At 31.0% G+C, this 18,269-nt stretch overlaps 1 protein-coding gene across 2 annotated transcripts; it reads left to right on the top strand.

Moving 5' to 3' along the window:
• The first annotated feature begins 763 nt into the window (after positions 1-763).
• LOC148226619 (uncharacterized) lies at positions 764-17,015 on the top strand. 2 transcript variants are annotated; one of them, XM_088204379.1, is made up of 9 exons: positions 764-903; positions 12,910-13,052; positions 13,115-13,251; positions 13,313-13,427; positions 13,595-14,535; positions 14,611-14,787; positions 14,848-14,918; positions 14,992-15,122; positions 16,575-17,015. In XM_088204379.1, the coding sequence occupies exons 1-9, from the start codon at positions 899-901 to the stop codon at positions 16,817-16,819; spliced, it is 1,965 nt and encodes a 654-aa protein (XP_088060505.1). In that variant the 5' UTR covers positions 764-898; the 3' UTR covers positions 16,820-17,015. The 2 variants fall into 2 exon arrangements, with proteins under 2 accessions (XP_088060505.1, XP_088060506.1); XM_088204380.1 differs by having other exon boundaries at positions 797-903; positions 14,288-14,535.
• Positions 17,016-18,269: the final 1,254 nt, after the last annotated feature.

The raw sequence follows: 18,269 nt of genomic DNA on the forward strand, positions 1-18,269 counted from the left end.
AAGCAATACAATATAGTTTTAAAGTATTTTTATAATAATATAATCAAAGATTTACGTGTATATGTAAGTGTTAAATTTCGATAAAGTATTCAATGCTTAAACAAAGTATGCACTAACTATGAGTTTTAGTTGACGCTTACAATGCTTCATTTCGTGTATACTTTTCCTAGATTATGTATGCTTTAACTAGTGAATGTGTGAACTAGCTATATCGTCAACGAACAAGATTTGACAGACGAGCGTGTTTGCCAAACAACCTAATTTCAAATGACTAATCGTAGAGCCAATAAATAAAAATAGCACTGGACTAACTGTAAGCGAGCGTTGGTCAGAACAGTGAGCATCCCATGAATAACTCTCTACAAGTAATCCACTTAAAAAGAGGATTATAAAAATTGGCAAAAATATTTAACTAATTTAATTGATTTAAAGTACCTAATAAATACATAAATTATTTTATTTATTTTAATTTGTGTGTAATGTAACTGAAGTGATTTAACAGTGCATACATTTACTAGTTCATGTTCACGTTTTCGAAATTTACACAACAACAAAACAACAAAAAAATACCTATTCTGATTCTGTCAAACAAACAATCACAATATCATTCGTTGAACTTTGTATATGTATAGACAATATAATTATTAACTTAAGCAATATTAATGTATTTATATCAAACAATAAACTTCCGAACCACTCTGTATCGCGATTTCGCGCAGAATTCTCGAGCGCCTGTGCGAGAAAAGGCTTTGTGTTGGTGGATTTATAAAGGAGAATTTTTTTCAGCAACAACAGTAGACTGAAAACCGTACTCGCTGAGTGATAGTGTATCGTGAAACTTTTACAAGGCCAATAAAACTTTCTGCGTGGCAAAACACAAATAATAAAAGCGAACTAAATGGGGTAAGTAATAAAAAATACGATTTATGTATCTAGAAAAAATAATTTATTGTTTCTGATTTATGGCTACTTTTAATTTTTAAAATATGTTATATTATCTTAAATACATTCATAAAAATATGTACACACAATAAACATACATGAAAAGGCTGTACATTGCGTGTCTAGAAATGTTTGTTTAGGGACATATTTTCTAATTAGTTATGTACATATATTTATTCATATTATTGTTTTAATTTATTTTTGTGTACGTTACATTATTGTAAGTAAATAAATAACAATTGATGCGTTAAGCAAAACTTGTAATATTAATTTTTATAAGTTTGAAGCATAATTATGCAGTTAATTGTAATTAATATAATCGGATGTTTAAATGTACTTAGATATCAGTAAATATATGTTAATTATCAATAATTTTAGATAGAACAAGCAAAGGAACCATCTATACTGGATTTAGTTCAAAAAAATATATTTTCCCAACTAAAATATCAACATATTTTTAATTTAAGATGGCAACCTGTAGAAGCATCGTCCAGTCGTTTTAATTCGGGTCGGCATATTACCAAAATATAAATTTGGTATACTTTTAGAATGTCGTGCAAAATTCACGTTTTTCTCCTTTTAATTTGAAAGCAATAAATTGCGTCAAATGCCTCGTTCCTAATAATCGGGGTCTCTAATTCATCGATTAATAATAATTGGTTAATTCGACTTATATAAAGTGTATAACCCAAGTACTAATTTCCTCTCTAGTTAATTATAATCTAGTGTATTACATGTATCCAGGGCATTTTCGGAAATAAATAATTATTAGGTTATTGTTATAAATTGTAATTGTAACCTTATTTCAAATTACGTACTTTCGCAATTATAGATATGCTATATATTGCATATCTGGAATTATAATCTCCAATCGAGAGATATTTTTAGTTAAACTTCTGATTATGTGTGTTTACGGCTCACACAATAAGCACTGGTTTTCAGAGCTATTTTAAAACACTGTAGATCAGAAGCGATTTCAAGTGCCCCGTGGTTTTAGTACCGATTCTAAAAATACGTCATTGAATTTTTTGTTGTATATATTGTATAATAGTTATGTCAACATTAAAATGGGCGATGATGCGACCTTTAATTTAAGCATGGTTCATGAAAATGTATACATTAATATCGCCATCCAAAATACAGTTATAAAAAACAAGTATCTCCTCAAAATGTCGTCATTTGCTTAGATGCAGTTACACACTATGCTAACTAGAAATTAGATTACAACTAATTTCCAAATATCGAATATTAACCGATATAATATCAACATAATAAGAACAAACTTAAAATTGAAAATTATTCGTATTGATTAAAAAAAATTAAAAAATCAACACAAGCCATTGAAAAAGTTCACAGCTACACAATATTTACTCAGAAGTATGAGTATTTTTTTATAATTTCAGCAATTATAACGTGTTTTTTCCTCGTTATTTTTTTGTCTGCTATTATTTATTAAATTTCGAAAAAAATTAAAATATACAATTTGAGACACAGCTATGTTTTTAGAGTTAATCGGTTTTTATAATAGAAATTAAATATTTCTACCTACAAATATAAATAAATAGTCAGACAATTATTAGAATAACAAATAGTTATAAAAACGGTTGATATTATTTAATTAATATTCGGATTAGAGTCTCTAATACATTATATAATTACTACGTAAAGGTTACCTAATTGCTCTAAATAAGATTAGGAATATAAAGTCTATGATAAGACTGTGAGGATCTTGGGTTGTCACTAGAGAGAACATAACACTTTATTATATTACATTTTAAAATTATCAAAAACAAACTACTAATTAAATACAGATAAAAAACGTCACGGAGCACATTATTCGGGGGCACAGTCCATCGGTGACGCGCTATCAATCAATCGACATGCTATCGTGAATAAATGTCGCAGTCTCTGGAGGCGAGTTCTGTAGAATACATTCTCGATAAAGGGCGCCGTTGGGAACTTCCAGAGAATATCATAATTTGAACTTAAAATCCTGACTGACCCTTTAAAAATCCGGGTGCTGGTAACGGCAGTGGTGCACATAACGGATTTTAAAATAGTATACTCTGACCCACTAAAAAGGACCTCGATCCTCGATAAATTACACAAAAACTTATTGCACGGACTCACCTTTTCCTATGCAGCGGTATAAAAATATGCAGTTGTTGTGAAACACTTAAAAATATTAGTACGAATTTAATTTTCTTAAGAAATTAGCTGATTTTTGAGATGAGAATTCGCAAAATACAAATTTACGAGTTAACTTGGGCATTTCCGGGAAGTTAATAAAGCCCAACAAGCTAAAGTTAAACATTTGACATTGTGCCATCTGCGGTGCTCGTATCTAGAGACTACAATCAGAATATTAAAATACTCGAAGACTGGATATATTCGCTCGTTTTTAATTATTTGTAGAGTATTTTTTTATATTTGTAGTGGAATATTTGGAAATTTTTAATTTTTAATTAACAACAAAAACCGACTAACTCTAACTCTAAAAAGTATTTGCGTATTTTAACAACGCAGGTAGTCAATTCCCTTTCCCCTGATTTATTGCTCATTGTGTCTCTGTTTAAGAAAATTTATCTTTATTTTAATTCCAACAGTCATAGAAAGCCATTACAATTAATATCCGACAAACAAAATAACAGTAAAAAAATACTTTTGTAATAGCCGAAATTACAGAAATTAATCATACTTCCAATATATTATAGTGCTTCTGTGTTTTTTTTATATCTTTCAAATCAGTACGAATAATTATAAATTTGTAATATGTTTGTATGCTTTTATGTTAAAATATTTGCTTTAACCTACCGAGTAGTCTTTTTGGTAGTAGGAATAATTTAAATAAAACTTGGTACTGATTTAAAGTTTAAAACACTATTTTTATAATTGAAATATCAGGACTTTTTTTAATTGATTTATGTGAGCCTGTAAATATATTTTAATATTAATATATTTTAGCGTTTACTATTCCATATTTGTATAGTTAAAAATAACCAATATTTGTAAAATATAGTCATAACCGTAGGCTCTAGCATAGTTGGCTTGGTAATTTAATGGGCATCATGGGAAAATCTTGGCGTCAAACTAAGAATAAGGAAGTGCGCTATCATCTCTGCTATGGTTGATCCTGATTTCCCTAGCGCCTGGTGAAAAGTGGAGGTTTTTTGGAAGCATTCAGAAATGTGTGACTAATCGAAATTAAATTAAAAATCCATTAAATTGCTTCCGAGAAACGTTGTTATATTGTTTTTTAAACGAGTGTTTATTCGAAACAAGGGTTAATGTGTTATTGAATGTACCTAACTCAGCATAAATTAACCACTTCGATATGTATCTACAGATTAGTAAAAGTTAATAAAACCTAATCTATTGAAGTCGATCGACATTTTATTTATAATAATTACACAGACTCGATAAAAGTTTATCCAAACCTACGACCTATCGTTTGATGGTGAAAGGCTTTTTTAATTATGACAGTGTGTTTGCAAATGACAAATATTTGCTGTAACTGCTTTAAATCATTTGGTGGCGCAGTGAGAATTACTAAAATTTAACCCATTATTTATTGCAAAAAGAAAGAAGTAACGAATAAAAAACATCTAAATTTGTCGCAATATTTTTTACATATTGACGTAAATTTTTTTTTATATTCACCTTCAAGGCCGCAATTCAAGTGCTTTTATTTTTAGTTTACGGCACCTATTTGTGGCTTGCGCTTCAAACAGTTACCCTAGACTGACCTGTGTGTATATAAATGTAAAAGGGCATTTTTTAAAATTGCAAATAAGTGGTTACCAAGAATTCAATGAATGTTATAATAGCAAAAAATTTGCATATTAGGACCCCCAAATGAAATTGAAATTGTGACCTAAAGCGGAAGTAATTTGTATACAAATGAAATTCTAATTGCGACCCCAGCGTGAGAAAAACTCAATCGTATCGGGGTAGTATGCAAATGTTTATCACCTCACTCACGGCCAAGACATACTAGTATCGCAATGTTCTATTTAGAGTACACGTTGAGTGACCACTACAAAGCCCGGCGACGACATATAGGCGTGAAAAGTGTCCGATAAAATCAGCTAGCTATGTCTGAAACATTCGAGGGGTAGTTAGTCTGAGGTCCAATGACCCACATTTTCAGCTCCCAACAGAAGGCCGGGCCGGAACAGTTCGATATGTCAGTTTTGCGCTATAAAACTCAACTGTGGCCCACTTACACTTCCCTATCGAGCTTCTGATCGAAAAGCGAATGATCAGATTATGTAGACCCGTTTTCGGATCAAGGTCGGAATAGCTTATTAAAGAATCAAGATATCTCTGAATAACATAATGTGGGTGTAGCGGCAATTTCTATAATATTATATTCTAAAGGGATGGAATTTTAGCTTTTTCCAAAGGGAGCCGTCGCGTTCACACTGCGACGGCGCCGACACAATTATATTGCTTTTGACGTGAATTTTTGACTTCTGAGAAGTGATAATTGTTTTTGCGCCCTCCTATTGACCAAAATTCGGTTTGAATATACTTTTACTAATACTTTCATATCAGAAGCCTGTAGTAATATCGACAAAGAATGTTGACAAACTATGGATCAATATGCTAGATGCAACGTCTGTCTATAATTCATCTTCCGCTTACTTTCCCCTGAAAGTTGAGTAGGCTTAGTTTTTTTTTTGTTTAACTGGACCTAATGAAAGCTTAAAAACTATAATTAATTTTAGAGTTTTCGTTGGGTTTGGTTTGGGTTTGAACAGAAAATGGTCGTTTCGCAACTGTCAAATTGAGTTTCATTGACATTTTAGTGCAACATATAATTATACCAACGTTTATCAGGTAAATATATATATAAATATTTTTGCTAGTAGAAATATAAATCTACTCATGAAAATATATTTGGACAACACATTCACTGTAATATTTATACATCGCATGTAAGTAAATAATGATAAATATATAAAAAAGACCACATATGAAAAAGCTAAAATAATTTTACCAGCATCTGCCACTGGTAAAAATATATATCTACCGGTGAAAATGTATTCCGATATGATTTCACTGCAATGTCATATTTAAAAAGATATTTTTCGGATAGTTTCGGGGGGGGGGGGACAAAAGTTGGCGAGCTAGTGGTCGTTTTTTTAATATTTCGATTTCATTAAGGTTCATAGTATTTAATTAAATGACATTTATTTTTTGGCATCGAAAATACAACCACTTCCATCTTCACGTGAAAATAAACTCCCTTAACACACGAATCAGGATATAATCATAGCACGAGTTAAATATTAATTTCAATTGTAGAGAATAATTCGAAAAATACTAAACGTACTGAACTATTTATGTATTTGACTATACTTATTATTTTATAGGTAATATATTTAATGAGTGATGCTTTATTTTATTACATATTGTTGAAATATACATTGAAGGTTACTGACGATATATTTCACTGTTAACTATCACATTTTAAATATGGATATATCCATTTACTTATTTACTGATAGTGATAACTTGATAATGGTTTTCCGTGTGCAAATTTCAAGACGTCAGAACAAATTTATTGAAATGCTTTATATTTAAGATACATTAATAAATAAACATTTTGACTGAAGATTGTGGTCTTCTGATGATATTTTTTTATAGAATTGTTATAGAAACCATTTGCATTTTAAAGTTCATCGTTAAACTACCTAAAGCATCTTACTTATTTTGTCGCAAAAATCAGGTACATTTTACCATCAAATATATGATATTTTTCAATGTTTTGATTTGCAAACAATTATATTGAAACAAGATTGCTAATAATCTAAGCCAAAATATTTACATAGTCAATTTTTCAGGCAGGATTTATCAAAATTGACTAGGAAATACAAGAGTTACCTTGTGTTAATTTATTGTATACATTAAGTATACGTACCTTTTAAAAAAAAAGTCATAAAATATCACTAAAATAAAATGTTAAAAAACCAGCTTCTTCGCTGAAACCGAAACTTTGGCGCAAATAAATCTACATATAAACAATATCCCAGTAATATTGATTTACATTTTTCTATTTTTATAAAACATTCACAGGAAGTCGGAGTAAGCGGTTGACAAAGTTTCAGATCGCTTCAGTGCACATCTTAAGAGGCATATCTCCTTGCATTTTTTATCTCTTTCAAATATTGAAATTTCTAAGAATTTGGATTGTTTTCATTGCCTCTGCGAAATATAAAAATAAGAAGAGACACATTCAATAGCAATAAATATAAAATTTTCGCATCTGGGCAAAAAGCACTTTGGGAACTTTTATATACAAAAGTATATATTATTATTTAAAACCAGTATTACTGTTTTCTTTAATATCGGTATAACATTTAACAGGGTTTTCATTTACATTATTTTAACGGAAGGTAGACACCCGGAAAACTCGAATTTTCCGTTATCAATTATTATATCTAAAATAATATCAATATTTATCTGGGAGATTAAAAAAACTATAAAAATATTTTAAGCTACTATTATTTTGGTTTTCATTATAAAGTTTATAGGTATGGTATAATTTTTAAAAAAATGAGCACAATCATCGATTTCATTTTTTACAAAAATTGTTTTACGAACCTGCTGTAAAGCTACCAACAGGTCACGGCCGTGTCTGACCTGGGGAAAGTAATTAATGTGTTGGTACACAAACACATGCTTAAGAATGCATGTGAAAGTTTACAATCTATGTCATTTGCTCAACTTATTTTTTTTTAATTATACTTTTTAAAGATCGACTAGTCCTATTATATGAGCACGAGTTTTTTCGCCATTGAATAATGTTAGCAAATATTTTCTATATGTTGTCATAAAAAGTGACTAACGACCAATGATTTATTTTGGTATTTTTTGAAAACTAATGAGTGTTATGACATTTGCCATTTTGCTGAAAAGCATTATTTAGGATTAAGGCAATTTGATTCAAAATATAAATTATTGTATGTTTGGTACAGAAAGAACATTAGTCGTTATAACTATAAAAATATAACAATAAAAACAAATAACTTAGTTCTAAGATTAATAAATATAAAAAAAAAAAAATAGTTCATGGAGTAATTAAAAAGTATTTCCTAAACGATTTTAAATTATTTAAAACATAATGCATAAATCATTTACCTTAAAAAAAATTATCCGTCGTGTAACAATGAAGAATGCGCAGATTTAAGGACGATAGAGACTTTCGTGCTTTGAACGTATTTATTATGTTTAAATAAGACGATTTTGGTTAATCTGCATTGGATCACAAATTCACAAAGGAATGACCTTAAACGTGTGGTCACACTAAGTTAAATGACCCTGGTTAAACCCAACAATGTGCTTTCATTCTATGGTTGAACTCGAGGTGTCGTTAAATTAACGAGTGAAAAACAGACACTTTTCGCGTGTTTTGTAAGCGATTAAGATACATCGCTGATTAGAACACTATATTTGGACTGGTTGATTATAAGTTAGTTAATTGCAGAAAGAGTGATGAGGCGAAATTATCTCCTGCAATCAATTAGTTAAAAATACTATTATTTTTATGGGAATACCAGTATATACATATAAGTATAAGGGGAGTTACCTTAGCCCAAATTAATATTTGGAAAAATGTATTTAAGCGACAATGTTAATGAATTGCCGGACAACAGAAATATTAAATTATTTTTTTGTAATATTTGCTTAACAAAAGCTTTAAAGAAGCAGGCATAGATTTTTATGTCCTTCTTTGTATTTTAATGTAACGGACGCTATAGAGCTTTACAAAAACAAAAGACTTGGAACGAATATTAACATTTACTGATTAAAGGTTGTATTTCTGCACGACAACGTATGGTTGTTGCTGTTGCCATATTGCTTTATGAAGGAAATCATATTTCCATCACGATGGAATCAAAAATTAAGAAACTACTTCAAATATAATTGTAGCGTCCTCCGACAACAGTTGATCAACATAGCAATTCTTAAAGCTTTCATTGAAATGACCAAAAAAATAGATTTTTTTTGGCATTAAAAGCACACAAATTCAAAATAAAGCTAGTCTAAAGGCATACCGTACGTACAATGAAGGAATTAGTGGAAAATATAGTTTCTTTGAACGTGCCTTTTTTTATGACAAAAGAAAGCACGTTGAATGCGAGAGGGCTGCCTCGCAAATTGTTTAAATTTAAACTGTTGTTCAAAGATTTTTAAATCCAACGTACAGAAGTCTAATAAGAACGGAGATCAACAAATGCAATTACACCCGCAAAGTTTGTAATTAGTCGTGGCAGTTGAAAGTTGGTGAGCACTAAGCCTCCCTCGGGCTGGTCATGTGTATACACATGACCAGCCCGACATACATTTGGGACTCGCTCCCGACTACATCACCAACTTTAGCTTCAACTTGATCAAGAAAACAGCCGATTCGCTCTTCACGTCAAATCTAGTCCAGCTCGATGTCTGGAAACCAAAGTTCAACCCGCTTCGGAGAAGATTAAATACGGATAAGAGGACTTAATGCAGATACGGATAAGAGGACTTAATTTAATTAATTAATGATATAATCAATAATATATAAAAATGTATGATACATATATATGCAGACGATACTTTAATTTATTGCATAGATGATAATTTTAAAGAAGTTGTAGATAACTTTAATAATTAATTAGGTATTATACAAAGATGCTTTAAAAAATAGTGTATCTAAACTAAATGTATGTTTATTATAAATATATATGTTAGGTAATAATATATATTTATGGGTAATTGTAGATAATAAAAAAATAAAAAGCATTGTAATTAGGTAAACAATCAAAAAAATAGTAGAAAAATTGGTATTTAGGATGAATATGTATAAACACAAAAAAATAATCTACAATTGTATTATATTGCCCCACTTAAATTATTGTGCAACCATAATAAATATGCTCAATGAATTAGATAAGAGAATGTTGCAAAAATTACAAAATATAGCAGTGAGAGTTGTTTTAAATAAAAATAGATTTACTAGTTGTAGAAGTATGATTGAAAAATTGAAATGGTTGGATTGTTAAGAGATATTGAAGAGGAATGCTTGAGTATATATTTATTATATTGTATTATAAATTTTTCCCGACTCCGAATTTAAAAATTTCGATAAGATAATATTTTTTTATGTAAATAACAACAAAGAAGAAAGAACAAAAAATAATTATAATAATATTGCAAAAAATAATTAAATACATACTATTTCTAATATGTCATATGAAACATGACCCTGGATGTCATTCGCTTGGATTAGTGCCGTGCCATTGTATGTGTCTACGTGTAGGAATCTGAAATATAAAATAAATAAATTTGGTGACTTCAGTCTTTTTACGCATGTGAAGCAAAATAACATATATGTCTTGAGCATGACAATACCATAAAAACTCTTATCCGCCCGTTTCAATGACTATGATTATATTGTTTAGTAGTGACTTAAAAATATGTAAACGCTTGTACCATCCAGGTACCGCATAAATTATATTGTGGATGTTTTTTTGCCTGAATCTTATTCAAGGTGACTGATATTTAGAATATATTGAGTTAAAAACTAATTTTATTGCTTCCAAGTGGAGAAAGCCTCGATTGATCTAACATTATCTGTAATCATATAGACAGATTCGCAACAGCACAACTTTGAGCTATGTTAGTGGGTTAATAGCTTGTAGATTTGTTGCATGCAGAGCAGCTTGTGCCAGTCTCCGAAGGCCCTCCCTCGCCAATAAAACACTAAACACCCTGTGCATGGCGAGCACGAATTTGCTTCGGAAGTTGCGCCGAAGAAAAGCGGAAAAGCGACCCACAGAACCAACCCCATATAACCACCATAGATTTACATGGGTATCGAACTAATAAACATTCGTTGCCTAGCCTATGATTTTATGGTTCGTTCCTGATATGCGTGCATGCCTAAAACATCTTAAATAATAAAAAAATGTCTATCTAATCAATATAAGTAGATATAATGCTACACCATGACTATTAAGCTCAATAAAAATTAGATGATTAATGGACAATTTGTACATAAATAGCTGTTATTGGATAATAGAGCTTTTCGCGTTATTTATTATGATTGGCGATTTTGGCGAATTTTCCAACTATTAATATTAATAACATGAGTGGTTATTTCATCATATATTATAGTGCGCGAAAATAGTAGATAATGGTTACTTTCCGTAATACAAAATACCGCACCCATCACTATCGCGAATTGCTGTATAGCTTAAGTGTACATTTGAGTAATCAAATTCATATATGAATTGCTTTCTTCGGAAAAATATAGGTCTTGGGCATATTAAATTATGGATTATGGGAAAATATATTTTTTTCTAATAGAAGCCAAAGAAATTTTAGTCTAGTAATATTTTAATGGAATGGGAGATCTGTGTCTCATTTTCTGGTATATTGTGATTAATGTTATTCTAAGAAAAAAAATCGCTCACGTATTAAGAATAAATTCACATAAATTCAAATAACACTAAATGCATTGCTTTCAGCTTTTTCAAATCACCAGAATAAAGATCAGCTGCGATTCAATTAATTCAGCAAAATTAATAGAACATTTTAAATACACAATTTTATCGAATTTATTGTATATACAATAGCTAATAATGTTTTAAACAAATTTGATATACAAAATGATCAAATCCGTATCGACGTTTATTTTATACAGATTTGCGAATAAATTAAATAACTAGAAATAAATTAACCGCGATCGAATTATTGAATTGATTGAAATAAAATATTTACGTCTTAAAACAACAAATACACAAACACAAAAAATTATAGCGCACACCTGTTTTTGAGATAAGCGTTAAACGACTTTAAATGGTGGGCCATTTCAACATTTTGTTTCGTTCAACGAATTTCGGTCATAGTAGATACCGCCGATAAACATTATATTTACAAATGTTTTTCTAATGCATAAAATCAATTTTTATTAAGAAGAAGCGTCTCAATATCTCGCATTTCAAAACAAAATAAAGGCTCATAAAGAACCATGGATTTTGGAGCGGCACTAATCACTCGCGTATATTGAGATAGAAAACGACTACCTGTGCTGCTCAAATATATATATTTTTAATTTCATTTGAGATAGTATGAATATTCTACGAATATTCGAATATTCATTTAGTTGAAAATCTTTGCACAATCCTCAATCGTATAAAAAAACATATTTATGCATTAAGATATAAATTATAATATAAAAGTATATTGTTTAATCTACCTCGATTATGTTTAATGCAGTGGCGTAGCTAGGCGGACCGCCCCATGCGGTACTTGCTTAGAGGCGCCATTTTCGCAATGGATGGACGGTTCGTGTAGTCTAGTTTTTAAAATATAGATCCACGATCATCTTAGAGCTAAGTTAAATGTGCAAAACAATAATAAATGTTGATTTTATGACCCGACCGGTCATAAAATGCCACCCCTATAAAGAAAAATATTTTTGGCCGACCCGTAAATTTTGCCAGTTTCTTAAAATTGGTAAACGTCAAAGTTACAGAAGATGTTCTCTATTGTTTATTCGAGTCGAGCACGTGCTAAAATAATATAATACCTGATAACCATTACCATATTTCATCAAACTTGAAAACTATTTAGCACATTTTTTATATGCATTTAATATGTAAAGGGTAGGAAATATACATTTAGTTGTATATTATTAGAATGGTCAGATTTTGTACTAGATAATTGTATGGGGGGGAGGCAAAGTCTGGTTTAGTGGCTCATATTCACTAACTAAAAAATATATAAATCTTGATTTACATATACAATTAATATGCATGTTATAATAATCTTACATACATGATCATATTATCATAAACTGTCTAAAGAGCAACATCAATATGCTGTTCAGAATTCCGATTTCCCAGACACGCTAGAAATTAAATCATTAAATTACTCCACTGATCTGTCGTTATAGTTAAAATAATTTTATCATTTTAGGCGGAGAGACAGCACTGCCAGAAGGAGATTGACCGGTGCTGGTTTTCAACCAGAAAATCACCTGGAATCTGGAAATTCACATGGATTTCCCCCTGGCACCACCGTCGATGAACTTAGGTGGTATAGTAGACGCAAAACAAACGGTAAGTTCATACATTAATTACAATATTAATACTCTATTATATATTATAAATTTGTTCAATAGATACAACTCGCTGTCATGATAACTTGCATCCAGAAACAGGATCTTTAAAAGATATCACATCCGAATACACCAGATGCTTTAAACCTCCATCGATGGCTTCACATTCTTTGGGAGATATCACAGACAACCTCAGAAAAGTAATGATTATAAAATGTAAATGTGGATTGGAGGTATAATTAATGATGTGATGATTTTTAGGAACCTAAGCCGATGAGGCGATTTTCAAGCCGCTCCGAAAACATGCTAAATAAACAAGATGAAAATGATAATAAGTGGCATAAGCGTTCGAGAAGACAAAATCTTAAGTTGGAAGGTAACTATTTATTAAATTTAATGTTTTTATTAATGTAACGAAACTGCGATTTTGTCTAAATTTAATACAAATCGAAAGACTTGGCTTCTGGGTATGAATGCTACACGGGGTTGACTTTATATGTATCAATCGAAAACGGCTAAATTACAAGTGAAAACAACTTCCAGGTGACATGTTGTTCAAAACAGAAAGCGCAGACGAATTTATCGAGTACGTTGCTTCGAAAAGGCCGGACCTCCTCCGGAGAAGCACTCAATTGAAGCTAGAAGGCGATTTCGATACTATGACCGAGAACAGAGAAAAGTATATCTCCTTTGGGAACCAAGAGAGACCTCAGCTGTTGAAAAGAAATACCAACTTGCATCTAGAAGGCGATCATCTTTATCTGGCCGAATATAAAGATCTCTTCGTGGATTTTCCAAGAAAAAGACCCACTATCTCAAAACCCAGTCCTTGGTTGCGAGTCGACGGCGACGAAAAGATGAACACGGGTTCGGAAACCATGTGTCAATTCATAGAGCATATGCTCGATGGCAATAAATCGCAACTTATGAGAAGACACACCAACCTCAAGTGCGAAGGGGATCAGACTTTCATGCCGGAGTATACGGCCTCTTTTAGGGAATACCCTATCGAAAAACAGTATTGCATCAAGCAAGTACCTAGTTTTAAGTTAGAAGGGGAGCTGTACGCGACGCCCGAATACAGAGATAAATTCACGGCTTTTCCGTCGAGCGTGAAACTAGATCCGATCAAACAGCCCGACAACCTTCTGTTCGAAGAGGAACCAGGCTCAAAACAAACCAAGTCAAGCCAAGCTTTAAACATACTGACTGATAGTGGTCTTACTGTGTCCGCAGATAACACAGCAGTCGTGGCCAAACCGCCGACGTCGCCAAAACCCCCATCTCCAGACTTGCCAAAGCTCAGAAGCAAAAATGAAACTCCCTTCTCACCCAGCTCCAAGACGAACAATGTAAATTATCCAATTCCAAAACTGTCACGACCTGTCACTCCAGAAGGTCGTCTCACAGCTAGACCTCCCATATCATCGCGTGCCAGAATTTCACCGCAAATGTCGCTCAGGCAAACCAAAAAGGAAACTCAGGTATCAAAGAGCAACCCTCGCATGAAACGCTTCAAAACTCAAATGTATATTAAATATGTCTTAAATCAAAAACAGGCAATAGCCGACGACGACAGAGAGTTCGAGCCCAAGTATAACATTTACGGGACTTTAAAAACACAACCGATGAAACAGCCTGAAGATTTATTATCAAACAATCTAGAGAGCAGGCCAGAATACAGAAAAGCGTATTTAAATTATCTCATAAGAGAAAAAGTACCGAGGAAACCAGACGTAAGTCCATAATCCTTTAATTATTTATCTCGACACAAACCAAATAACTTGATATTTTAGATCGATGATGCTGAAGACTTGACAAAAAATATGGGAAAGGATCACAAGATGTACCAACCTACACTGAGAAGGTTATACTAGACAGTAGACGCTATATCTCAAATATTTACAATCAAGCATTAAATAATATTTTTAATCCAACAGAGGATCTAATACAAGTATGAATTCTCCAAGGAGACGATCTGCATCTCCTGTTTATCGTATGCAAGTAACCAATGTGGATGAACCGAAGAAAGGTTTTGGTAGAAGAGCAGTTCCAAGAGCAAATGAAAAATGTAAGTACTGATATACTTTTAAAAATACTGATTTATATTATCATACCCATTTAACAATCAAATTATCATATGTATTACCTAGAAACTAACATTTTACTAATACAATTAAGTTTTAAATGTTTTAATCATGTGAAAGGTTACTAATCAATTAGACGCGCAGCGCAAATTTTTTCATCTAAGCTACCGTTTTATAAAAAAGTGTGTATATGTACTTATTTTCCATTAACAAACAGCTATTTAATTTTAACTTAACTTAAGCGTATTTTAAAGAGTATCTTATTATAAGGGATATGTTTCACCGCTAGAAACATATTTTTTCCAGTGAAAATATAATTTATCTGGCAGGTGCTAATAAAATTATATGCTTTTAACTTTTTCATAAGTACTAATACATACATTTACATATTAATCATTTATTTACATGCGTTATATAAATGTTACAGTGAATGTGTATTTTTCAATGAAGTTATATTTTCACTAGTGAAATCAAAATAAATTTTAACTAGTAAATATATACTTCCACTAGCGAAAATATGATTTAACTGCTAGGCGCTAGTGAGATTAAATGCTGCTCTAAAATGTCTATGAAACGTAATTTGACAGTTGCGTAACGTTCATTTGCTCATTTGTTCAAACAAAAACTCACCTACACGAATCAACAAAACCCAACTTGACCTAATTGAAGTTCTAAGCTAATCAGAGTTTTAGAACTTTCATTAGTTCAAATCTAAAATACAAACTAAGCCAACTAATCTCTCAAGGGGAAATAAGCGAAAGAAGAAGACTGACAGATGTCACATATCGCATATTGCTCCATAGCTTGTTTGCACTTCGATATTACACTATGTTTTAAAAATATGCTAGCTATCTGATATAAGAGTACTGGTCAAAGTATATTCAAAGCGAATTTCGGTCAATAGATGGGTGTAACAACAATTATTACTTCTCAGAAAGCAAAAATTCACGCCAAAAGCAAAAAAATCGTGTCGGCGCCGTTGCAGTGAGAATGTTCCCACTACGATAGCGACGGCGACAGCACGATTTTATTGCTTTTCACGTGGATTTTTGACTTCTGAGAAGGGATAATTGTTTTTTGTGCCCTCCTATTGAGCAAAGTTCGGTTAAGATATGCTTCACTCGATTCTCACTTATTGTTAGTCGTAATATTGTTATAAAAGTCTTAATACACGATTTTAATGCTTTTGGGGGGGGGGGCAGGTGAAATAATTTTCTCCTCTTGTATTCGCCTAGAAAAATGCATGTCATTTAATGAAATACAATGAATCTTAATGAAATCGAAATAGAAAACGAGCAGCGACTGGCTAAATTGTGCCCCCACCCCCCAGAAAATGGCTAAAATTTCGTCTCTAGATTTATTCACTTTTAATTTCATATCACCGTGTTTATTTATGATGTAATAAATTAATAATCAACATTTCTTATACTTTTCAGCTCCTAGGCGAGGAAAGAAAACCACAGAATATCCGCTTCGCAGGGAAAACACAGACAACATAATCGACACTGATACGAAATTCTCCAGCAGGTCTAATTGGATTAAAAATATAGCACACTCCAATGAACACACAACAAATATGAAAAATCATGATAACCAATCATTCATCGTACTGGACAGTATCAACAAAGACAGGAATAGGAAAAAGTGGGACTCACCTTGGTGGACCAGCTCTTACAATTAAAAATTGTACATACACTATCCATTTGTACGTATATATAATGTGGTTATTGGATTGCTAATAAAGCATATTTTATAGCTATTACTGCCGAAATGTAGGAAGCAATAAATTCAATAATGTAATAGGAAAATGAAATTTTATTTCTTCAGTAAAATAGTATATTGGTTAAAATGAAAAATATATATTGTTTTTAATTCTCCCTTGGTTTCTTTTAATTGCATGTGACCTTAACCCTCGCAGTAATTCCGTATTATCAGACTTGAAGGACCAGCGAAACATATTTGAATATATATCGCCTTTTTAATAAAAAATAATATTTTGTATCAATCACATAAAAGTTGAAATTACTGAGTGAAAAAATTCTTTCAAAAAACATTCATAAAAAAGAAATCAGTCAAACCATTAGAAATAATAATAATCAACTACATAGTATACTGGTGGAAGTTAAGCTGATAAAATGCAATTGTTAAAATTCACTATTTGTATTTGTTTTAAAATTGATGATAATTAAAATCAGTAAGTAATAAGGAAAAATAATCTAAAATAATAATTTTATACAATATTGTATTTATAAATAAATCATAAACATGCGAATTAATGTCTTTCCAATACAAAAAAAAACAAAATGTTTTCGTTCACTAATCAAATCACAAATTAACTACTGTAAAATAATAACCAATATATTATATTATAAATAAGCAAATAATGTTTTTATTCAGTAATTAAATTTTTAAAAATATTTAATAAAAATATGGGTATAAATAATATAAACAAGCAAATTAGTGATTATCAGTAATATATATTATCTTCGAAAAATACAAGAGCAGCAATTTAATAAGCGCAGCGACGTCACACACAGTACCGCACTCAATTTAATGAAACGATACTATGATGACATAATGATACACATCTAGATAATTAATAGTAGAATAATGGGCATTAAGTGTGTTTATTTGAAACGCGAAATCCGGTCTACCTCGAAATGCAGCAACCCGTAACTTGTTTTTTATTATATATAAAAATATATAAATACAACTGTCGACTACATATTAATTATGTTTATGATGATCATTATTAGGAATAAGAAAAAATCAAACCAATACTCGCACAATTCATTGTGTATACATATATATGTTAGCAGCAATATAAATATCTCGAAAATTACTGAATCAGACATCGAAAGTAAAGATGATATGTTTGTATCTCTTACCAGCCGTACTTGACTGTTGCACCAACACAAAACGTAATTTAATGATTTTTCGCCCAATGTTCATTTGTTCAATTCTAGTTATTATGAAATAAAAATAACTATCACCACCGATATACATAAAACTATTTTAAATTTTTATTTTAAATTTAGCGAACACGTATACAAATTATATTAATATGCACTATTTCAAAGACGAGCTCCATTATTTTTTTTAATTTAGCAAAGAAGAAAATCTTACTTGTG

The sequence above is a fragment of the Plectrocnemia conspersa genome, unplaced genomic scaffold (assembly GCF_051122295.1).
Source record: "Plectrocnemia conspersa isolate PC_06_02 unplaced genomic scaffold, ASM5112229v1 ptg000014l, whole genome shotgun sequence".
In the NCBI taxonomy this organism is placed as follows: domain Eukaryota; kingdom Metazoa; phylum Arthropoda; class Insecta; order Trichoptera; family Polycentropodidae; genus Plectrocnemia; species Plectrocnemia conspersa.